This window comes from Ipomoea nil, unplaced genomic scaffold (assembly GCF_001879475.1).
Source record: "Ipomoea nil cultivar Tokyo-kokei standard unplaced genomic scaffold, Asagao_1.1 scaffold0317, whole genome shotgun sequence".
Classification (NCBI taxonomy): Eukaryota; Viridiplantae; Streptophyta; class Magnoliopsida; order Solanales; family Convolvulaceae; genus Ipomoea; species Ipomoea nil.
In genome coordinates this window covers 2836401-2862292 of record NW_017616745.1, presented here as the reverse complement: position 1 = coordinate 2862292, position 25892 = coordinate 2836401, and the positions used below count along the sequence as shown (strand labels likewise).

The window sequence follows — 25892 nt, the reverse complement described above, 5'->3', positions numbered from 1 at the left end:
TATTTTTTTTAAAAAAAATTAATAATAAATTATTATTAAAATTTATTAAAAATTAATTAAAATTTATTAAAAATGCCAACTCAGCTGTCACGTACGTAAACAGATAACCTGCTATCAGGTGAAATTGCACATTTTTGGAGTGTTCAGTGGTCTAATTGCACTTTTTTTTCGTTTAATGGCCTAATTGCATTTTCAGGTTACGTTCAGTGGCCTAATTGCATTTTCAGGTTACGTTCATTGGCTAATTTGAACCTTATTCCTTTTTTTTTAAAAAAAATAAAAATAAAAAGGCATGTGTGCATTTTCAAAAAAAAAAAAAAAAGGCATGTGTGCAATTTAGCAGATTGGATTAAATTATAATTTATAAATAATCTAGATTTTGCATGTTAGGCAAAATATTATGCCTAAATATGGATTGCAGGATGTGATTCAGCATATGAATATATGATAATGAATCAATGCACAATAGAAAAGTTACCTTAATCTAAGGTGCTGACTGCTGAGAGAGGGATGGACTTCAGAGTTTCAAGCAACAAAGTTCTTCTGCAGTTATTATAGCTCCTACGTACAAACTCTAAGTAAATAACTATACCCAATCAAAAACAACTCTTCTAACTCATCCTAAGCACAGTGATATTATAAAGAAGTAGTAGAGTATATATTTTTTAACATTTATTGTTTTCAAAAAAAAAAAACAATTATTACATAAAAGAAACAGAAATGAGTGCATTCATGAGTTCTGTATCTAACACACCAATAGCAATGACTCCAGATTGCATAATTAATTTGGTTATGAGATTCTTACGTAGGTAAAGCATCAAACCCTACCCAACAACCTTTGCATATAGAATTGCAGGAATTCAATGGTGGAAAGCATGCATCACCAAATTCATAGCAAGCACTGTGTAGACACTTAAATTTTGATAAATATTGATTATTTATCAATATTAGTATATTTGAATATATTTGAAATATTTTGGATAATATTGATATTATCTAATTTGTTAATTAGATAATATCAAAAGAGTTTGAGCTTATCAAAATTCTCTATCCTACAGCTATAATAGGAGCTCTCATTTCTATGTAATCACACACATCCTAGGAAAAGTGATGTAAACATCTAGAAAAATATTATTCAGGATCACAATAAAAATGTGATACTGAAAGTAGAAGTCTCTCCTCCATGATGATCATGACTATGCCTATTGATCCAAACCTCCATTGAAGATCAAGCCATTTGAACCCGGAGGCCCTTCAAGAAGAACAAGCTATATATACAAGCCCTTCTTTGAAGATCAAGCCACTTGAAACCCGGAGGCCCTTCAATGGTGGAGTGTTCAAGGCACCAATTGAAGAATCAGAGGATATCCAGAGACTTGTACCCACACCCCCTTGATACTTGATATGTAAACCAGAACTTTGAATTTCTAAATATATATTCAATTTTCTTTGTTTACACACTGGATCAAAATATGCAAACACATTGTATTTACAGACATTCATATATAGGGAGAGAGAGAGAGAGAGAGAGAGTACGAAGGATACTGGAGGAGTGAGAGAATATAGGGCCGAGGATCCTCAAGTCCCTAGCAGTAATGGAGGCGCGCTTGATGATAGAGTTCTTATCGCACTCCATTAGCTCCGATTGCCCCATGTTGGGGAAAATAGCAACATCAACGCGATCTGGAAGCCTTTTAAGAAGCACGGACACTATTGATGTATGGTTGAAAGAAAATCTGTGCCGTGTTATAATAACACTACCTTAAAAGCGTTATTTGCCCGGTAACGGTGCAGTTAGATCCCTGACACGCTTTCGACATGTACCTTCTTGATTGATACTCAATGTAACTCTAGAATTTTGAATTTTAAAATATATATTCAATTTTCTTTGTTGACAAATTGGCACGCCCAGTGGGACAGCTCTGCCTCTCATCTCTTCATAGGCACTTTCAACCGGTATGGGGGCAAACCCCATATGAAATTTGAAATGGAGGAGGCTAAATGATACTCCTTGGCACGAGTTAAAACGGTCTCATATCTTTCAAGGCTCCTTGGCACGAGTTGAAACGGCCTTATATCTTTAAGTTGTAGTGTCGAGACTTTCTTGCACTACATACTTTCAAGTTTTATATGCTCTCAAGTGGTGTACAAGCAAGTCTCGAGGGGGCATTTGTAGACACTTAAATTTTGATAAATATTGATTATTTATCAATATTAGTATATTTGAATATATTTGAAATATTTTGGATAATATTGATATTATCTAATTTGTTAATTAGATAATATCAAAAGAGTTTGAGCTTATCAAAATTCTCTATCCTACAGCTATAAATAGGAGCTCTCATTTCTATGTAATCACACACATCCTAGGAAAAGTGATGTAAACATCTAGAAAAATATTATTCAGGATCACAATAAAAATGTGATACTGAAAGTAGAAGTCTCTCCTCCATGATGATCATGCCTATGCCTATTGATCCAAACCTCCATTGAAGATCAAGCCATTTGAACCCGGAGGCCCTTCAAGAAGAACAAGCTATATATACAAGCCCTTCTTTGAAGATCAAGCCACTTGAAACCCGGAGGCCCTTCAATGGTGGAGTGTTCAAGGCACCAATTGAAGAATCAGAGGATATCCAGAGACTTGTACCCACACCCCCTTGATACTTGATATGTAAACCAGAACTTTGAATTTCTAAATATATATTCAATTTTCTTTGTTTACACACTGGATCAAAATATGCAAACACATTGTATTTACAGACATTCATATATAGGGAGAGAGAGAGAGAGAGAGAGTACGAAGGATACTGGAGGAGTGAGAGAATATAGGGCCGAGGATCCTCAAGTCCCTAGCAGTAATGGAGGCGCGCTTGATGATAGAGTTCTTATCGCACTCCATCAGCTCCGATTGCCCCATGTTGGGGAAAATAGCAACGTCAACGCGATCTAGAAGCCTTTTAAGAAGCACGGACACTATTGATGTATGGTTGAAAGAAAATCTGTGCCGTGTTATAATAACACTACCTTAAAAGCGTTATTTGCCCGGTAACGGTGCAGTTAGATCCCTGACACGCTTTCGACAGGCTACACAGACCTACTACGGATAGCTTGCACTAGCAATCACGTAGGCGAACCTCACTATTGCTCAGCCTTAACCGATAGTCACGAATTATATATATTATATTATAATATATATTAATTCTTATATAGAAAGAAGGAAGAAGCTTGCATTTAGACAAAATTGTCTTGCTTCATTATATAGTGTAATAAAGTGAAGTTATTCCTCATTTCGTCCATAAAGTAACAAAAAGAAAGGGAGAGTGGACAATGAAGAAACTCATGCTGCCACACCTTACACCACAAAATACGGATAGGTCATTGTTGACCATCCTAAAAGAGAGCTACTACTTTGAATGGAATTTCCAACAATCACCCACACATTCAAAGAAGAAGGCTGGAAAGGAATAAAGACTGAGCAATACAATTGAGTTGATTTTAATGTCAGTGTTTGAGAACTTGAACTGACACGTAGTGACACTGAGTAATTTTCTTTCCGGGAGTGATGTGAATCTTGAACTCACCGGTTAGATAAATTTTGAACTCGAATGCACACATCAACTCAAAAAGCAGGTTCTACAAAAGTCAAACTCTTTGACTTCTTATGAACACCCTTAGTATTAAAGAATGTTACGTCTGTCTCAAATATGGACTTCTACCCTGTCAAAGTCTATCACAAAATAGACTTTTAACTCTGACAAGTCTTACAACATTATAGATTTTTTCCGTCTTGTGAAGTCCATCTCAATATAGACTTTTAACTCTATCAGGTCTATCTCGGTATAGACCACCATTAAAGGCTTATAGAGTAGTTAAAGACATAAATCAGTTGTAAGTCTTTTCTTTCTATCATAGGCTGTTATTTGCAATGCAAACGACAGTTTGTGAATAACAATGAAGGAAGGTGTTGGACACCCCCACAATTACACGGTTATCACCATGTTTCTTAGCCACTCAGCTTCTTGGGATAACCCCATTATCTTTCATAAGAGGCGGTTAGCCCTTTTTTACTCAAGTTAGGGATCTCTTTAGGTCTATCTCAACATAGACCATCCCAATTGAGTATAAGAGGCTAAACTTCCAATGTGGGACAACATGGATAGGCAAAAGGAAGCCTTTCCTTTTAAATGCTCCCAACAATCCCCCACCATTAAAGGGACTTAGGCTGATGCTGTCATTGCCTGACAACGATCAAAACAAATTTTCATGCCAGTGTATAAAACTTGAACTGTCATATAGTGACATTAAGTACTTCTCTAAACGGGAGTGAATTTGATCTTGAACTCATCGAATAGACAAAGTTTGAACTTAACGCACTTAATTTGCTTTGGTCGCTTTAAAATATGTGAGGTCATACTCTTGACCCTGAGATATCCCCTGTTAGGTCTATTCTATGATAGACCTTCAACTCTGTCAAGTCTACCTCAACGCAGACCACCATGACTGGCTACAGAGTATCTATGGGCACCACGAGCACTTTGTACTCATGTCATTATGCGGTGAATTCATTAGGTTTGTCTCAACAAAACCACCCTTTCTCAAAGAGTTATGAATTCATTAAGAGCTGTAGCTCAACCTCACATGCGGTGAATTCATTAGGTTTGTCTCAACAAAACCACCCTTTCTCAAAGAGTTATGAATTCATTAAGAGTTGTAGCTCAACCTCACAAGTACACACACTGTCGGAATGACCAACTAGTGTACTATTTTGTAACTCTTTTCATGGCTTCGTTTGACCACAGAAGTGGGATCCACCACGAATTCATTACCACTTGGACTTTAAGTCCTTCCAATGAGTCAACGACTAATCCTCATAATTAGCCCTCAAGTAAGTTGATTCTCTTGACCAAACTTACATGCACTTTGATGAGTACTTCGTTTACTCGTAAATAATCCCTTGAGATTTTCATGTTTAACATGAAACATCCTCTTTCATCAATATTCTCAATGCCACAGAGAAACTTTTGATGAAAATATAGGAGTTTATTACCCCCACAAGGCACGCAACACTTACAAATATTTTTGTCAAATGTATTTTATCTCTTACCAGACTGATATTTGGTGCCCATCATTAGCTCCTTTGTAGACTGAGTTTTGCCGATTTACTTTGTGGACCATTTTAGAATAGAAGCTTTTCACTCTGCCTGATACATGCTCAACAGTTGAATGTATTTCAACAAACTTGGTTATCTCAATTGATCACAATTACCCTTTAACTAGAAATTATAGGTATTTCAATATGACTCAACCAAGAGTTTAAATAATATATATACAAATGCTCATTGTTAGTAAGCCATAGAAATAATGTTGTCCACATGCTACATCAAGTTGAACAACATAATCACAAATTTCACATCATATTCTTATAAGAAATTAATCTCATACAAAAGGAATATGTTTGAGCTCATATTTATTCGGAATATCTCTCAACAATGAGACATTCAGAGTTGCCACTAGCACAATTTTTTCCTTCCCTTAAGGAATTTAAAACTCATATAAAGCATTCATAGGGTGCAGATCAATATTGCAGTACTTCAACAACTTCTATTGCAAGGCTTTGATTGTATTAGCAACATATGAAAGTCAACCTCATTTCAGGTAAAGATCAAGTGGCGCTCTAACTAGCCTGCATGATCAACACCCTACTTCTTAAAACTCCCAGGTCGAGTGGTGAAACCGAAGTTTACTTAAAAACCATCTTCCTAGACAGAGTGTTCAAGAATGATGACTTTTCCATGTTCTCACTAAATTACAATTGAAGCCTATGATATATGCTCTTATTTTTATACAAATAATTTTAGTAAAAAGTTTGAGCAATATCTATGCACGAATTGTTTCAATCAATGTCATTAGTATTCAAAATACTAAAGAAATAAGTACTACTAAGTAATCAAAATCTAGACAGCTCAACTAGAATTCATGTACTACGATAACCATACTTCATGCGAACCCTTAGAACTAGAGCAAACATAGTTACTCAAAATAACTATTTATTTAAAGAGACTCAATACTCATCTTGCTCTGTCAGATTGACTTTTGCTAGTTTTGCCCTTGTGATGGTAGCACTGGTGTGCTCAGTGTCCTTGCTTTCTGCACGTAAAACACCTTCCTTTAAACTTCTTTATTTTTCTACTCCTTTCGTTGTAGACGGTTCTGACACTTTGACTTTCAGTTCCATTGACACCGTACTTTTCTGACAGTGATTCCCAAATGACTTTTGCCGAATCTTGTTTGACATAGATGTCGAACAAATCGTCATTCATTTGTGACAGCAGGTATCCTCTGGCTGTCGCATTGTCATTTCTAAATTGAATCAGAGTTACACCCGGTTCTTGACCCGGAATGTAATCTATTTCAGGACTGCTTTCTCTCGATTCTTCACCCGGAGTGTAATCAGGTTCATGATTACATTTTGTAGCACCAAATGGAGAGAACACTGTTGGAGAAGGTTCAGGTGCAACTGAATATAGCACGTAAACCAACTTTAATTGTTCGAAAAGAATAAGCATTCTTTTAGCCCACCTACTGTAATTTTTCCCATCAAGCGCGGTAATTTTTGATAGATCCGGTATGACAGAAGGTGCCATAATGTTAAAGGTTGACTGTTGCAGAATAACGCTTTTAACTGTTGGGGAAAATAGCAACGTCAACGCGCGATCTAGAAGCCTTTTAAGAAGCACGGACACTACTGATGTATGGTTGAAAGAAAATCTGTGCCGTGTTATAATAACACTACCTTAAAAGCGTTATTTGCCCGGTAACGGTGCAGTTAGAATCCTGGCACGCTTTCGACAGGCTACACAGACCTTCTACGGATAGCTTGCACTAGCAATCACGTAGGCGAACCTCACTATTGCTCAGACCTTAACCGATAGTCACGAATTATATATATTATATTATAATATATATTAATTCTTATATAGAAAGAAGGAAGAAACTTGCATTTAGACAAAATTGTCTTGCTTCATTATATAGTGTAATAAAGTGAAGCTATTCCTCATTTCGTCCATAAAGTAACGGAAAGAAAGGGAGAGTGGACAATGAAGAAACTCATGCTGCCACACCTTACACCACAAAATACGGATAGGTCATTGTTGACCATCCTAAAAGAGAGCTACTACTTTGAATGGAATTTCCAACATCCTGTCAAACCTCATTCACAGCCTAGCCCCAACCGCCTTCTTCTTCCCAGGCTTGCTCATTCCTGCACTCGACGCGATCAAACTCCCGCCGCCGTTGCCGTGCCGCCGCTTTCTTCTTCCTCTTCCGCCTCAATCTAGAAAAATGGGATAGATCATATCAGATTTTTCTTTTTCTTTTTAATGCGGTTGCATTTTTATAATCTGTTCCATTTTATCTCCTGCTAGTATTCATTGGTCAAATTAATTTTTTCTTATTTGTTTATTTTTTATTTATTTTTAAATTTAATTTTTGGTGTTTAATATGACTTTTAGTATAGTTTCTAAATATACAAAATTTGTATACTAATATTAAACTTAATATTATGAAAAATTGAATTAAAAATAACTTCAGTCAAACTTCGTTAATCGAACCAGACACATAAAATAGGACAGAGTGGGTAATTATTATTAACGTTACTATGTAAACTTGGACACAAAATCTACCCTTACAAAATTTTAAGTTTACATATTTTTTTGGGTCAGATCACAAGGTGTCTTTAAGGAACAATAGTGCACGACCACTCACACCAACTAAGTTGATTTTTAAGTTTACACATTTAGTTGTTACAAAAATGCACATTTAGTCTTAAAAGATTGCACTTACAAAAATGCGAAAATGCATTGCACTTAGAGTTTATAACAAAGTTTTTTATTTTATTTGGTTTAGGTGTTTACTTTTTAGTTTTTACTGCTTAAGTTTGATGATTTTCAGTTTAGATTTAAAATTTAGGCCATGTTTCTCCAAATCGCTACTTTCGCAAACGCTGCAAAGTGCAACGTTTGCAGTTAGTGTTTTGGGGAAAATATAAATTTTCCCCAAAACGCCCCTATTAATTTATTTAAAAAAATTAAAAAACTTAAAACTTTTATTTGAGGAGCCAAAACGGCTCCTCCATGTTGCCCATCCCAGATGGGCAACGAATGAATTTGTGGAGCCTTGAGGAGCCTCAAGGCTCCATTCCCAATTTTCCCACCGATGTGGGACGGTGGGAAAAGTGGGAATACAAGAGCCAAGAGGGGAGCAGCAAGTAGTGCTGTCAATATGGGCTGGCGGGGCGGGGCGGGCCAAAGCCCGGCGGGCTAAAAAAGCCCTAGTGGCCCGCGGGCTAGGCGGGCCCCCGCCCAAACCCACTCTTTAAAAAAAAAAATTGTTCATCAAGCATTAAAATAAATTAATACATAAGTCATAACTCACATAAAACATAATAATCAAATATTAAATATTACATAAAGTTCATAGTTCATCAAACATCAAACTAGTCACAACTTCAAAGTCCAAAAATATTACACATAACAATAATTTTAAAGTGAATATTTTATATAAAAATATATAAAATAAAATAATGGCGGGCAACCCGCGGCCCGCCAGGCCCACCCCGCTAAGCGGGGCGGGCCAAAAAAGCCCGCTCCTAAACGGGCCTATATTTTCGAAACCCGCCCCCAACCTAAGTAGGGGCGGGGCGGGCCGGCTCGGCGGGCTAAGCCCGTTTTGACGGCTCTAGCAGCAAGTTGCTCCCTTCTTTATTTTATTTTATTTTATTTAAATTATTATTATTATTAGTTATTAATTATTAATTATTATAAGGGTATATATGTTATTTTACATGTTAACCGCTAATCTAAATAGCTAATTTTACCAAACATTTTTTTATAAATCGCTAATACAATCTGCTGGTCAAACACGCTAATACAATCCGCTATCTGATAACCGCTAACACAACCCACTACCGCTAACCACTAACTGCTAATAACCAAACAAGCCCTTAGTTTTTTCATTGATTTTTTAAAACTTATATAGAATTGCATATTTAGTTGTTACATAATGCATATTTAAGTGTCCAAGTTTGTAAAGTGAAATTGACAAAAATTTTGAAAATGTCACCGCAATTTTTTAAAAATATGATTAGATTATTTACAGATGTAAGGCTAATATTGGTTAATAGTTTTCTCTTAGGAGTGTGTTTTCATGAAGCATATATAAGCATTAGATCATATGAAAATAAGTCCTTATGAGAAAACTAAGAACCAATCTTAGTCTTACATCTAAAAAAAAAAAAAAAAAGATTGATCATAATAGATTTTTTTTTTAAAAAAAAAAAAAAAAAAACGCGGTAGCATTTTCATAATTATCACAAGCTTTACTATGCAATTTGGACTTTATACTACATATTCCCTTTCAATTTCCATGTATACCAAACATTAGAATTAAAATTCTCAGTAATTTTATTCTTGTAAATCAAACACTGAAATTTAAATTTTCACTTTGTTCCTAATAATTCATCTCCCATGAAATTGTAATTCATTTCCACGTAATTTCCTCCCTCAAACCAAACGCGACGTAGGGTTTGAATTTTAGAATTTATGACTTAGTTTTAAATTTTGTATTTTAGAGGTTCACTTTGTATTGCTTAGTGTATAATATTTACGATTTATATTTAAAATTTAATTTTTTTCATTAATTTTTTAAAATTTATCTAGATTTACATTTTTTAATGCATATTTAAGTATTCAAATTTACAAAATAAATTTACAATAATTACGATATGCCACTGTATTTTTTTAAACCTGATTTGATTTGGTGTTGTTCAGTAGTTTATGGTTAAATAATAGCTTGGGGAGGGTGGACTTAGCTTAGGTTGTGCTGGGAAAGTGGCATTTAAAAGTGCGGTGGCAAGCACTTCTCGCCATGTCCAGCTTGAATCCTTAACACGGTCAAAGCACCTATGAGAAGTGAGATTCGTGTACTATAGATTTTTGTGTAATTTAGTTCAATGGTTCATATATTTTAATTTTATGTGATTTAATCACTGTATTTTTAAAATAGTAAATTAAAGATAATTATTAAAATTAACAATTAACTTTGCTTATATCGTTGAACTTCTCTAAGTATATATATATTTTAGGAATAAGGGACAAATAAACCATCAAACTGCACATAATAATACAATTATACCACTAAACCTAAAAAACTTACAATTTGGTCCTTAAACTAACCAATTTCATATAATTCTTCTAATTTCCAGATTTCTAACAAGTCAACCTAATTAAATTATTTGAGGAATTAATGAAGATGGTGGCGGTGTCACATCAAACGACGGCAGCGATGGTGGAGACTTTGAGGAATTTTAAAAAGAAAAAAACGGTTGTACTCTTCTGCCGGTGAGAATTTTAAAAAACGATGGCTTCCTCCTCCGAATTTCGATCTTCTTCTCTGACGAATTTCCGGCCAAGAAATGGGGAGGAAAAAAAAGATACAAAAAGACTAAAATATTCCAATTATTTTAACTATTAAAGTTTTCCGACAAAATTTGGTCGGAATGACTAAAATTGATAAAAATTACATAGTCAAGGTACTCAATTAACACTAGTTGTGGACTGCAATTAACATGATCCTATAGTCACAGGACCAAAATTAAAATTTACTCAAAAAAATTTAAGACAAAACGCAGAGAAAGGATACAGTGAAGGAGAAAGGGAAAAGGGAAAATAGAAAGTAAAATAAAAAATACATTTTTACTCTTACTAAACGGTGCATATAACGAGTTCCATTAGGAGAGGAGCAATATATGTCACGTTTTGAAAATTGATGGACAACATTTACACCACTAATAATTTAAAGGAATAAGGGTCAAATAGGCCATCGAACTGCACACAATAAAACAATTAGGCCACTGAACTTAAAAAACCAACAATTGAGTCCCTAAACTAATCAATTTCAAACAATTCTTTTAATTAGAAGGTTTCCAACAGGTCAACAGGTCATCCTTCCAAAATAATTATTTTTTAAAATTTAAATTTTAAAAATTAATTATTTAAAAAAAAAAAAAAAAAAAAAACTGGTTCCAGCCGGAGACGGTCGTCTCCGGCTGGATTCCAGGTTTTTTTTTTTTTTTTTTTTAATTTTAATAATTTAATTTAAAAATAATTAATTTTTAAAATTTATATTTTAAAAAAATAATTAATTTGGGAGATGACCTGTTGACCTGTTGGAAACCTTCAAATTGGAAGAATTGTTTGAAATTGATTAGTTTAGGGACCTAATCGTTGATTTTTTAAGTTCAATGGCCTAATTGTTTTATCGTGTGCAGTTCGATGACCTATTTGACCCTTATTCCTAATTTAAAAGTGACATTAATAATTAGCATTAGCATATTTGTAAAAGGCATTCTAATTCCCTTATTCAAATTATTTAATTATGATTTTTTTATATGGTAGATTCTAAATATAACATGTTACTTAGTGCTTAGTTAGGTGCGTGGTTCATGGTTCATGGTTGTTTGGTTGTTGGAACTTTTAATAATAATAATAATAATAATAATAATAATAATAATAATAATAATAATAATAATAATGATGATGTTGTTTTTTATTTTGTTTTTCTTTATTTTCTAATCATTAAATTTATTAGATCGATAACTAGCATTTATTAGCATATATCCACACTTCGAACACATGGCAGGGTGAATGTGAAATGTCAAACATGGATGCCTTAATTCAGAGAAGGCAGGAGGAATATTAAGCATATTTTGTGCATTTAGGTTGGTGGGAAGTCTACTGATGTCAACTTTTGTTCAATGAATACAAGGAAAAGAAAAAATAGAAGTTCTCAACTCATCTACCTCTATGGCCCTACATTAAAAAATGACAAAAACTCTGACCTTAGGGAATATCACCCACCAACCCACTACAACATCCTACAAAACTCCACCCATTTCCAGAGCTCAATACCCAAATCTCTGAGAACAAGAAAGCACAGAAAGATCAAATATGGGTTCATCATCAATGGAAGAAATGGTAAAAATTCCAAGTGAAGAAGAAGAGGGGTTCTTGAGAGCCATAGGGCTGCCAAGTGGAATAGCAGTGATGATGGTCTCAAAAGCTGCCATTGAACTCGGGGTGTTTGAGATCATTGCAAAGGGTGGTGAAGGAGCAAAGATTTCTGCTAAAGAAATTGCAGACTGTCTTCCCACACAGAACCCTAATGCACCAGTCATGTTGGACAGGATGCTTAAGTTTCTTGCTAACCAGTCCATTCTCAGGTGCACACTCACAGAGGATAATCACTGTTCATACAGTTTAACACCAATAAGCAAGAACTTTGTCCCTAATGAAGATGGGGTGTCCCTTTCTGCCTTGGTACAATTGATCACTGACAAAGTGTTTGTTAATTCCTGGTATCAACTACTCTCCTGATCTTCCTTTTGTTGTTTGAGATTTTGTGAACTATGGAGTAGTTTTTTCACTTTTTTTTTAGGTTACGAGGGAAACCCACAACCACTACCAAAGAGTGTGCATTGGGTAAACCCGCTTTGTGATCCTAGCTAGCAAAAGACCACAAGAAGATAAACCAATATAAGTTGCTCATAGTAGACCGGCTCAAACTAAGAAAACTAATAGGTTGCTCCCGCCAAGAGACCTAACCAACTTAGCTAAGGTTGCTCCTGATTTTTTTTCACTTTTGGTCTTTTGATTTTGATGGTATTTTTCATATAGTTCACAACTACTTTTTTTTTCCAGCTAATAAGACTATTTTCAATCTTCCAATACATAAGATTGCAATCTCCATAGTGTCAGGTTTATCCAATTCACACCCTCAAATAGTGGCAACAAATTTCACTCGTCACCCCAAAAAAACTATTTTTAGGAATGATAAGCCTAAAACTTCGTAATTAGACTAGTCAACTATTTTACAAATTATTTGGCAGGTAGCATTAGTCATTAAATTATTAAAGTAGAAAGCTACACTTAATAGGAAAGGTAATGTGAACTCACATGGTGGCTTTGATTTATATCTCAAGTGGGAACAGGGTGGAGCATCATCCTTAATCTATACCCATAGCTTTTGTCAAAGGCTGGCTTATCTAAAAAATTAAATATCTTGAAACCTAAAAATAACATTTTTCCTTTTTAAAATCAAATTCAGCTGATAATTAAATTTTATTTTGAAAATCTAAAATTTTTGAATGAACCAAATAATAATTCATATACGTACAATTCTTGTGAAACTATTTTAGTATATCAAAATAATCATATAACTTGAACCAAACAAAGTTATATACTTATAACATTATCATGCTCGCGTTACCTAGGCAATGTTACATAATTTGAAATAAATGCACCCTAAAAGTATATGTGCCTAAGATTGGAGGATTGAATCTACTATACATCTATAATTCAAAGACTAAAAATATCATTTATCTAGCATAGAATCATCGTGCCAATGGTTCTTGTTTTACTCACTTAACATATACAAGTGAGTTTGTGTGAAGGTATGCATTAAAAGATGCAGTACTGGAGGGAGGAGTCCCATTCAATAGGACCCATGGAATGCATGCATTTGAATACCCTGGAAAAGACCGTAGATTCAATGAGGTATTCAACAGAGCAATGCATGAGCATAGTGCAATGGCAATGAAGAGAGTAGTGGAATGCTACAAAGGTTTTGAGGGAGTCAAAGAAGTGGTAGATGTGGGTGGTGGATTTGGTTCAACACTGTCATGCATTATCTCCAAGTACCCTAACATCAAGGGCATCAACTATGATTTGCCACATGTCATCAAAGAGGCTCCTGCTATTCCAGGTATGTACCCTAAAACTTGAATTGTTCATATTTGTAATATATTCCAAATTGCTTAGTACTACAGGGTTTCTGCATATACTTATCATTCGGGATGGTCATAGGGCAGGGAATATGCACTCTAGTCCTTGGCCCCACATTTGAGGGATATATTTTCCACATCCCTACATCTAGGGGATAGGCCGCCTATAGGGGGGACATTCCCCATCCCTGCAAAGGTTCACTAGGGATGGGATTTCATGTTCCCAATATGTTATATTATATGTAATTAAAAAGGTAAAACATTAAACATGTAACAAAATTTAAATTGAACAATTTAAGAGTTAAAATACCAAATTATAACAAGTTCAACATACTAACACAAAGAAATGCCTTACTTATTGTTAGGTGTGGAGCATATTCCAGGAGATATGTTTGAGAGTGTTCCCTGTGGAGAGATTATATTCATGAAGGTTAGTGCTCATTACTCAGTAAAATATACTAGTGTAAAGACAACTTGTGAAAAAAGAAGAAAATGATGGTATCTTTGTTATACATAAGATCTAAGCAAATTGTTCTGAAAACTGCAGTGGATACTACACGATTGGGATGATGAACATTGCTTGAAGCTGCTGAAGAACTGTTGGAAAGCTTTGCCAGAATCGGGTAAGGTGGTGTTAGTAGAAGGTATTCTGCCGGAACATCCTGAGAAAGATGTCGCGTATGGTAGTGCATTTTACGCTGACATACTCATGATGACAATGAATCCCGGAGGGAAGGAGAGAACACAGAGACAATTTGAAGCCCTGGCAAAAGAGGCAGGATTTGCCGCTCTGAAAGCCGTATGCGCTGTGAATACTGAATGGGTTATTGAATTGTACAAGTAGCTAAGTTGTTTGCATAAAAGATTTTGAGACAAAGGAAAAGTGTTTTTGTGCCTCCTAATAAATTCCAAACAGTTGCAATAACAGTTAAATTATGTTGAATTTGGAAGATGGAATGGTCTGGCGGGTGGAGAATAACACCACCCGCCAGTTAGGCGGAAGCAATGATGAAGAATCAGAAATGAGAGAATGTATATAAAACTAAGATGTTATAATATATTCTATATATTCTCTGTTTCTAATACAGAAACACAGTACATATATATACACAAAGACATAACTGTAAATAACTACCCATAACTTACACATATTCATAAACAGACACAACCCTATAGATAAACCTATCTATTTAGTTTTCAACAACATATATAATTTTTATGTTGTTCATCTCTTGGTTCATATTGATGTTGATAGAATACAGCATCAAAAAACAACTTGCGTGCAATTTAGCAGATTGTATTAAATTACTCTGTACAAATAATCTAGATTTTGCATGTTAGGCAAAATATTATGCCTAAATATGGATTACAGGATGCGATTCAGCATTATGAATATATGATAATGAATCAATACACAATAGAAAATTACCTTAATCTAAGGTGCTGAGAGAGGGATGGGCTTCACAGCACTTGTGATTCACCTAAATGTTGTTTTAACTCGTTCCTTGAGGCCATCGTTTTCACTTTCAACATCACCAGTCTGTTTGTCAAGTTCCGCTATGTTCCCATCAACATTTATAACGATTTTGCCATTTTCCCCAAGTTTTACATCACCAAACAAAGAGACCAACAGTGTGTGAATAATTTTCTCAGTTTTCTTTGCATCTTCCTCCTCATTTGCTACAGGTTCTGATTCCACAACCAACTTAGGCATTTCTCTGTTTGCATTTGAAACCAATGCTATCACTAATAGGACCCGCTGTCCAATGCACAGAAAGGTGATTCTCTGACTCCTGTTTAACTAGAACTCTATCATGAACCCGTAGTATTGGAACACGTACCAGAATCCTCATCTGTTGAAGACTCAACACTCTCATAAACTTGCCTGATCCGGTGTCTAATCACAGCAAAGGCACCTGAATATGGGATAGTAATTCTCCGAGTGACATTTGCAGTTGAAAGCTGCAAGAAGATGTCGAGATCTTCAGGTGCCACAAGGATCTGGTATGTGAAGCCTTTTTTCACGTGCTCTTCAGGTTCCTCGTGCTAACACTCATGGGCAAGTTCATCAAGAACAGGGTAAGCATCTCTCTAAAGTTCTGCCACACTAGAATTGAAATAAGTACAAACAACCTCTAATGCAAATGGAAGTTCTTCCTGCAACCCTTCAACAGCTTCTGGAACTTGCAGCCATTTTCCAGCATTTGGAAATTGTAAAGCACTCTTCTGTGGCAGTTGGTGCCTCAGATAATCAATAAACGGAATAACCTCTTGACGCAGAGGTTCAAGCAACAAAAGTTCTTCACAGCAGTAATTATAGCTCTTACAAACTCCAAGTAAATAACTATAGCCAATCAAAAACACATCTTCTAACTCATCCTAAGCACAGTGATATTATAAAGTAGAGATGTGTGGATACTACGTTTTTTATAGGCTGTATAGAATTATAGGAATATTCTGTGACGTGTACAGGACACTGCCAGAACCACTGGCCACATTATTCATGTTGATTGCAGTGTTTTTGTATGAAATAAAAGGTAACACAAAAAGACCCCCACGCATGTAACCTTTCCCCTGATAATCCCCCCTACGAGTCATTATCATTTTATCAGACTCAAACACTAACTTAATCCCGGCCCTCACCAATAAAGGTCCCGAGACTAAGTTCCTTCGCAGGGAGGGTACATACATTACATTGTTTAAGAACAATTTTTTTCCTGAACATAGATTTATTTCTATGGTACCACTACCTCTTACCTCAGCCATGCTATCATTGCCCATAAAAACTTGTTCACCTTGTCCCCGTGCAATTGCTTGAAAACTTTTGAAAAGGTTTTTATTTGAGCAGAAGTGGCGCGATGCTCCAGTGTCCACGATCCACTCTTCGGAGTCTTCTATCACATTGGCTTCAAGTGTTACAACTGCTGCCACCACTTCTTGGTCTTCCACCACATTTGCTTGACTTTTTGAGCCTCCCTGGTTCTCCTTTTGTTCAAATCCACCCTTCTTATGGTAGCACTGTGCTGCACGATGGCCATGCTTGCCACAGACATAGCAGCCACCTGGTTTTCCTGGTTTTTGATTCTTGTTCGCCTTGAATCGTTTGGTGTTGTTTGCCTTCATTCCTTTCTGCCAACTTTTATTTTGACCATTGTGTGCAGGTTTTGACCTATCACTTGTTTCGATTACATTAGCCTTTAAATTATCAGGAAATGAATTCGATTTTTGCCTTAGGCGAAATGCCTCTTCAATGTTGATGTGATTCACCATTTCTTCCCATGTGCTTAGTTTAGGTTCATGTTTCATTTTATTTTGAAATTCTGACCAGGATTCAGGTAACTTCTCAACCAGAGAATAAGTTTGTAAAGTATCACTTACCGGAATCCCCTCGGTGATCAGATCCCCAACTAGATTTTCGAACTCATGTACTTGAGCAATAATAGGCTTACCATCAACCATTTTGTAGTTTAACCAACTGGCGACAGCGTACTTCTTCCTTCCTGCATCATCTGACCCGTACTTCTTTTGTAGCAAGTCCCAGATTGCCTTCGCGGACTTGTGAGGCGCATAGATGTCTAGAAGTGAGTCAGACATATATAGAAGTAGAATGCCCCTTACCATTTTGTTATCTCGCTCGAATTTGCTTCGACTGTCTTGAGTTGTTTCAGAGGATTTTGCAGACGCCGACGCAGCAGATGCCGACGCAGTCGCAGAAGCTTTCGGATCTGGAGTTGCTTCTCCCGTCGATGTGGTCTCGAGGTCATCTGTAGCAGGTGTAGTTGGAGTTGCCGCAGCAGGAATTGCATCGTTGGTGAGTACATAATCAACTTCGTGTGTCTCGAAGTGCACCATCATCTTCACTGCCCACCTGCGGTAATTGATACCGTTCAGTGGTTCAATTTTTGTAAGTTCAGCAGCGGGCTTGGATAGGAGGGACGACATTTTCATGATTAAGCTTTTAACTGTTGGATATTTAGAAAAATGTCGTAGAGATGTGTGGATACTACGTTTTTTATAGGCTGTATAGAATTATAGGAATATTCTGTGACGTGTACAGGACACTGCCTTAAAAGCTTAATGCCGGAGACTGTGCGGTCTTTTTCCGGACGCTTTCGACTGGCTAACACAGAAGAGCTCACGTATTCTTTGCACTTTAGAGATACGTAGCAACTAAGCGTTTAAGCTTATTTTTCCAGTGTAATTCGAGAGGTCTGGGAAGACAGGTATTTATAGTAGTGAGAATACCTGACTTCCCAGTATCAGCCACAATCAACCGAAAAAATAGACGGAAAAACGCAAAGAGAGGAACGCTAATCGCGTTAGCGTTCGTAATCGCCCACTAACGCGCACAAATCTCTCTGACTTTATTATTAGTGCGTAGACTAAGAATAATTCTGTGGAGTAGCGAAAAAGTAGGACAAAATATAATTGCCGCGTAAAACTTCAACCCAACCACACCGGGCGGGCAGCGACGGCGCGCGCGAGGACTTCTCCTTTCCCTCCCTTGAAAAGATTTCAAAGACTCCAAAAGGAGTGGCATTTAAATGATGGGAAAGTAGTCCCTAAGAAACCAATGTGGAACAAGTAGCAAGGCAAAAACTCCAAAACTCCAACATCCTTGAATGTATTCTCCAACACAGTGATATTATAAAGTAGTAGTAGAGTATATATATATATATATATATATATATATATATATATAAACAATTATTACAGAAAAGAAACAGAAATGAGTGCATTCATGAGTTCTGTATCTAGCACACCAATAGCAATGACGAATTAATTTGGTTATGAAATTCTTACGTAGGTAAAGCATCAAGCCCTACCTAACCAACTGTGCATATAGAATTGCAGGTATTCAATGGTGGAAAGCATGCATCACCAAATGCATAGCAAGCACTGGATCAAAATATGCAAACACATTGTATTTACAACATTCATATATAGGGAGAGAGAGAGAGAGAGAGAGAGAGAGAGAGTACGAAGGATACAGGAGGAGTGAGAGAATATAGGGCCGCTTGATGATAAAATTCTTATCGCACTTCATCAGCTCGGATTCCCGCACTCGACGCGAGCAAACTCCCGCCACCGCTTTCTTCCTCCACCGCAGCGAGGATCGGCACTTCTATGGGGTGGGCGTCGGTTCGGTTCGGGTGATACCCGAATTTTATTTTCGATATCCGAAAATTTCGGGGATGTTTTTGACACCCGATATTCAAAACAAATTTAATTCGGATATGTTCGGTTCGGGTTAGTTTGAATATACCCAAAATATTATTTTATCAAATTTAATTTTTTTAATGAATTTATTATTTTATTATTTATATTTTTTAATCTACTATCAAACTAAAAATAAGACAAATACTAATAAGAAACTAATAGACTTTTAAAAATTAATGTATTATTAATTATGAAATGCATTTAAAACTAAATATATAAATTATATTATTATATTTATAATAAAATTTCGATTAGTTCGAGTTTCGGGTCGGGTGTGGATAAATTTTTGACACCCGATATCCGAATCGAATTTATATTCGGATATATCAAAATTTAAAATATCCGAACCGATAACTATTTGGGTTCACCCAAAATTTAAAATTCGGGTTTCGGGTGTTGATTCGTATAATCCGAATTACGCCCACCCCTAGGCACTTCCCCATCTCCCTCCCTCTGTCCCAACAGCCTCAATGGTGAGGCTGTATGAGAATGCTCTTCTTCGGTTGGGGAAGAAGAGACTTGGTTGTGCCCTACTCCAAAAACGGGATAACACATGAGATTGTCGTTAGTCAAATTGCTTATATCATTCATTTACCAGATAGGTAAAGGTAACTCAAAGCTGAAAATAAAGAGTTGTTAACTAGCAATTATATTTAAAAGTGTTTAATAAAATTAGTTTTTTGATAAACTAATAAATTAAAAAGACTAGAAACATTTTCATAAAATTTAAATGATGTGATTATTATATTATTTTTATATTATTAAATTATAAATATATAAAAGACTAGGGCAGCTCGTTCTTGTTCTGGTCTGATTAGCTTTGTTGATTCTATTCCTCAATGTATTGAACATTTGATTTAATGAAGTTTGTTTTATTAGTTTTCAAAAAAAAAAAGAGAAAAAAAGACTACGAACATTTTCATAAAATTTAAATGATGTGATTATTATATTGTTTTTATATTATTAAATTATAAATATATAAATATATTTAATTTATTTAAAAAAATTGTTTCATAATATATATATATATATATATATATATATATATATATATATATATATATATAAAATTAAAATTAAAAAAAAAAAATTAATTGAGAAGGGTAAAAGATGTCAACGGACGATTAGAGTTACAATTTAAGGAGTTGCTGGGCAATTTAAGGAGTTGCTACTGACATTGGGACCGTTCAGGTTCGCCATGTCAGGAGGTCAGCGAATCATGTAGCTCACGTTCTTGCGCGGGCGACAGATTCTCCGTCTGTCCTAGGGTCGTGGTTGGTTAACCCGCCTTCGTGTATTGCTGCTCTTCTGAGCTATTAATGAAGTTGTTTCTTTGGTTTTTCAAAAAAAAGAAGAGTTACAGAAGAGGATGAATAAAATATAGGAGAAGAGAAAATACCAAAGGGTTTTAATTGTGAATGATAAATGATGTTATTTATTTAAAATAAGAGTTAATACCCAAAATCGTCCTCGACTATAGTGGTTTTTCTCAATTTCGTCCTAAACGACTTTGGTGACCTAATATCGTCCCAGACTTTTGTGTTTCGCTCAATTTAGTCCTCCATTTGTTATTCCGTCAAATTGGTGTTAAATTAAGGGACAATTCAGTAATGTCAATATTGATCTCTCTTTACTTTCAACTTGTGAAGTGCGAAATTCCTCTTTCTTGTACGAATTACACTCAGAATTACTCCCGGACCTGCAAATCAAATTTTATATTCTCAGTTTTAGGAGTAATTCTGGGAGTAATTCGTAAAAAAAAAAAAGGGATTTCGCAGTTCACATGACTATGAGTAAAGAGATGCCAATATTAAAATTACTGAATTGTCTATTTATTTAACACCAAATGGACAGAATAACAAATGAGGGACTAAATTGAGTAAAAACACAAAAGTCTAGGACTAAATTGAGCGAAACACAAAAGTCTGGGACGATATTAGTCGTTTAGGACGAAATTGAGAAAAGCCACTATAGTCAAGGACGATTTTGGGTATTAACTCTTTAAAATAATAAGGATAAAAATAGAAAAACGTTAAGAAGTTATAGCTTATTTTTTAAAACGTTAGGAAGTCTGCTATACTACCACAGGCTTGCCCGCGATGCTCGTTTTGAATATCGATCCATACATGCAATACATTAAAACAAAACTATACTGTTATAATCAAGCGTTTTATCAAAGGCTTATCACGATACCAAAAGGTATAACTAGTAGTGAAAGTGCAACATTTTTCAGAGGTAGGGTGAATGGCGTTGCTAAGATTAAAATTCAATGGTGTCAATATACTAAATTTAATATTACTCCCAGTGATATAGAAATATAAATATAAGGTACATTTATAAAATTAAAAAAAAAATGTCTTCATTTTACAATTATTGAAGATGTGTTTTCATACTTTAAAAACGTATAATTTTTTCTTTTTCAACATTTTTAAGCACATCCCTTGCAATAAAAGCAACCAAATAATCATTCACCAATTTATCTAACATTCGATTCCGCAATCTATTCTTGACTATGTATGTTCATTGCTAAAAAAACTCTTTCAACGTACATTTGATGTCGCCACTAATAATATCAAAGATAATTTCACAAGTAAATAAACTAATGGATATATACTATTTTTTAAATGCTACCTAAGGTAGTTTTTCAAAATAAGTTCTTATTTTAATATATTGGTGTTTGACAAATGGCTGATGGCTGGTAGTTGATAGCTGATCGAGTTAGATGATAGTTAATAGCTTATTGTGTTAGAAGGTTTGACCAACTAATTATATTAGCTGGTTATAAAAAAATGTTTGGTAAATTAGCTATTTACTATTAATTTGTTGCATGTAAAATGACATTTAAAGGTATGAGTGTATTGTGTTATTTTAAGTTTTAAATATAACAAAATATATAAACTCTTATTGATAAATGATTATAAAATTTAAATCAACACCTATACTTTTCCTAAGCGCATAAGTTAATTATTTTAGTTTACTTAATTATTATTAAATTATTAAATTATATTTAAAAAATATTATTAAATAATTTTTAATTTTAATAAGGAAAAATTACACTTTTCGTCCCTAAGTTATAGGGTAATTGTAGAATTCGTCCCTGAGTGTTGGTCATGCTCACTTTTCGTCCCTAAGTTATCATTGGCGTTGCACTTTTCGTCCATGAATTATAAGGTAATTGTAAGATTCCTCCCCTAAGTGTTAGTCATACTCATTTTTCTTCCCTAAGTTATCATTGACGTTGCATTTTTCGTCCCTTTAATAATAAAACATTCACTACTACAGAACATACGCAGCGGTGATCGAAGTGTCACGCGTGTAAGTGATTGCCGTTGTAAATATATACTTTCTACGGCCATTTTGGAAACCACCGTGTATGTTAACTATATACGGCGGTTAAACAACTGCCGTGTATTCAACTATATACGGTAGTTATTTAAACAATCGTTGTCTATTAAGTGACGTAGTATAACACAATATATTAGACGGCGGTTATTTTAAAAACTACCATCTATTAAGTGACGTAAAAGAATTAATTAAGGTATATACGTAAAAAAAATTAATTAAGGTATATATGGCGGTTATTTAAAAAACTGTCGTCTATTAAGTGACGTAGTATAACAAAATATATTAGACAGTGATTATTTTAAAAACCTTAGTCTATTAAGTGACGTAACATACCATTTATGTAGTAGGATGAACAAATTTGCAATTTTAGTATAACTCAGAGACGAAAAATGAGCATGACCAACACTTAGGTATGAATTCTACAATTACCCTATAACTCAGGGACGAAAAGTGCAACGTTAATGATAACTTATGGACGAAAAGTAAGCATAATTAACACTCAAGAACGAATTCAACAATTACCCTATAAATTAGAGACGAAAAATGAATATTTCCCTTTTAATAATTTAAAATTTAAAATGATTTTTGATGTAAAAATTATCACCATCACCATCAACATCACCATCAACATCACCATCACCATCACCATCACCATCAACATCAACATCACCATCACCATCACCATCAACATCACCATCACCATCACCATCAAATGTCAATCTACCGTCTACAGCCACAACCCATCTTTTATTATTATTATTATTATTATTACTAGTATTTGCACCCGTGCGATGCACGGAATAGATTTGTTGTAATATATTAAGAATATATAAATTAATATATAATTATTTAAATTAGAACATCAAATATTATATAGTGCAATTTTGATGTTATCATTGCTTGAATTTGTGCAAATATTTGATCAAATTAATAGCTAATGTCTAGATGTAAGCATGCGGTGCTATAACTTTGAAGATTTTATTTATCATTGTTTAGTATTTTCATAAATTAGTCAAATGTGCTCGTTCTCTAACAACTCAGTTATATAAATGAATTGTTATCCTTATTCATTTGTATGGAAGATATGTGTTTTTTGTCTAGATATATAGCAATTTTTTCATTTTAAAAAAAAAAACTTAATATCACCGATTATATTTAAACCTCTTTGTAGACGACAATGGTAGTGGCAACACAATCTTGTTCATCTTCGCCTAGAACTAACACCTTCAATCTATCAGGACGGATTACTTTGGTGAAAATATATAATGGTAGAATATTACTCAATTAGTTATACTTGTATATTTTCAATCAATTAGTAATATCATATTCATTTTCAGCCAATTATTCTTTTTTATTTTCAGTCAATTAGTGAATTAGAATATCAAATGCAGTGTTATTTTTTACCTAATTTTCGTTCCATTTTTAATTGATGATGTAGATATTATTATTAAAATATTTCCGTTCCATTTTTAATTTACCTTTACTATTATTCAGGGGCGGAGCCAGCATGGGGGCAGCTGCCCCCCCACCCCCACCCCCACCCCTACCCCTACCCCTACCCCTACCCCTATATTATCCTTGTATGTATATATGTATATATAGAACAAATTAAAGTATTAGTAAATGAAACACAGAAGTGTTAACATGTGTTGGTTTAGTGTAGTTGGCTAGGCGGGCGTTTAGCCTTTTGTTAGGTCGAGGGCTCGAATCCTGTGGTGCTAGTAAATTTTATGACTATTTATTATTAATTGTTAGGCTATTGCTTCAACACAATTTCATATATATAAAATGAGATGTGTACTTTATAATTTATTTTCTATTCTAATTAATTCATCAAATTAATTATGTTTCATATTTTATTATAAATATTTTTATAAAGTTTTGATATGTTTTATTTTTTACTTATATATCCAAAAATATTTATAATTATACTTCTTTAAGTGTTTCATTTTTTTAAAACTATTTTTTTTTTTTGTAATGTTCTGCCCCCACTGACAAAAAATCTTGGCTCCGCCACTGCTATTATTTAAAATATGCATTTACTATTGATAATGTAGAATATTAGTATTGAAATATTTTCCTCCAATTTCTAATTTCCATTCCATTTTTAATTAACATGCAATGATCTGACCATTTCTTTTTTTTTTTTAGTCAATTATGGATCCTTTTGCAGTCAATTATTAATATTCATTTTCTTTTATATTTTCAGTCAATTAGTAATATTAGATTCATTTTCAGTCAATTATTCTTTTTAATTTTCAATAAATTAGTTAATTAGAATATAGATGCAGTTATATTTTTACCTAATTTTCGTTCCATTTTAATTTAATGATGTAGAATATTATTAATGAAATATTTTCGTTTCATTTTTAATTTACCTTTACTATTTTTGGAAATATGCCTTTACTATTTGATGATGTAAAATATTATAATTGAAATATTTTCTTTCCATTTTTAATTTTCCTATACTTCTTAAAAAAAAAAAAAAAAAAAAGACTTTGGACTTACCAATACTTGCCCACATTGATGGCCAAATAATTATGTTTGTAAGAGGAGCAATTTATATAGAGGAGCTCAAAAGCTCATCTTTCCAGACAATTTTAATGTGAGATCAAAATGATACCACATTATTTATAAAGGAGCCAGTGGCTCACTTTTGTCTTCTTCTTATTTTTTAATTTTAATTTTATTTTATATATCGTTTTGTTTGGATTATTATTATTATTGTTATTATTATTATTATTGATTAGTTGTTGTTGTTATTATTGTTATTGTTATTATTTTAATTTTAATTGTAATTTAATTTTATTATTATTACATTATTACATAGGGTTTTTATTATACTTCAACAATAATATTATCAATTATATTATAGAATATAATACCATACATAATAGTACTAATTATGCAATATTACCAATTAATAGATTTTATTTAATTTCCATTTGACATTTACATACCAAATAAGCTTTACTACAAAAGTTTGGACGGAAAAAATGAAATAGGATGATTTTATATATATATATATATATATATATATATATATATATATATATATATATATATATATATATATATTATTACCCTAATACCAAATTTATAATTCTGACTTTAAAATTCTTATTATTATTATTATTATTAACATCAACATTTGATTAGTTTTATAAATTCTGTGTAATTTATATATGCACTATGCATAAATTCTTAATTTTCTAGTATAATAATATTTTTCTGCCCATATATATATTAAATATTATTAATTGTATATAATATCTATATATAAATAATGGATGATATTACAAAAATGCCCCTATATTTTGGGGGTAATTTGGGGGTAATTAAAATGCAATGATCTAAGCATTTATTTTTTCATATTAGTCAATTATGAATCATTTTTTTATTTGCATTCAACTATTCTTTTTCAATCAATTATTCTTTTTTATTTTCAGTGAATTAGTCCATTAGAATATTCCCCATCTTCATTATT

At 33.7% G+C, this 25892-nt stretch overlaps 2 protein-coding genes across 2 annotated transcripts in view; one reads left to right on the top strand and one right to left on the bottom strand.

Annotated features, from left to right (window-relative positions):
* LOC109169319 (cleavage and polyadenylation specificity factor subunit 3-I) overlaps positions 1 to 25892 on the bottom strand; it is a 41759-nt gene that overhangs the window by 497 nt on the left and 15370 nt on the right. The window lies entirely within an intron of this gene.
* LOC109169372 (caffeic acid 3-O-methyltransferase-like) lies at positions 11825 to 14776 on the top strand. Its single transcript, XM_019318255.1, has 4 exons — positions 11825 to 12415; positions 13511 to 13821; positions 14206 to 14270; positions 14388 to 14776. Exons 1-4 carry the CDS (start codon positions 12009 to 12011, stop codon positions 14682 to 14684), a joined length of 1080 nt encoding a protein of 359 aa, XP_019173800.1. The 5' UTR covers positions 11825 to 12008; the 3' UTR covers positions 14685 to 14776.

Bases quoted from the DNA above. Each gene is read 5' to 3' on its own strand.
- LOC109169372 (XM_019318255.1), top strand. From the start codon at position 12,009: ATGGGTTCATCATCAATGGAAGAAATGGTAAAAATTCCAAGTGAAGAA. The intron at 12,416-13,510 runs GTATCAACTACT...GTTTGTGTGAAG, and splicing joins AAAGTGTTTGTTAATTCCTG to GTATGCATTAAAAGATGCAG. The intron at 14,271-14,387 runs GTTAGTGCTCAT...TGAAAACTGCAG, and splicing joins GAGAGATTATATTCATGAAG to TGGATACTACACGATTGGGA.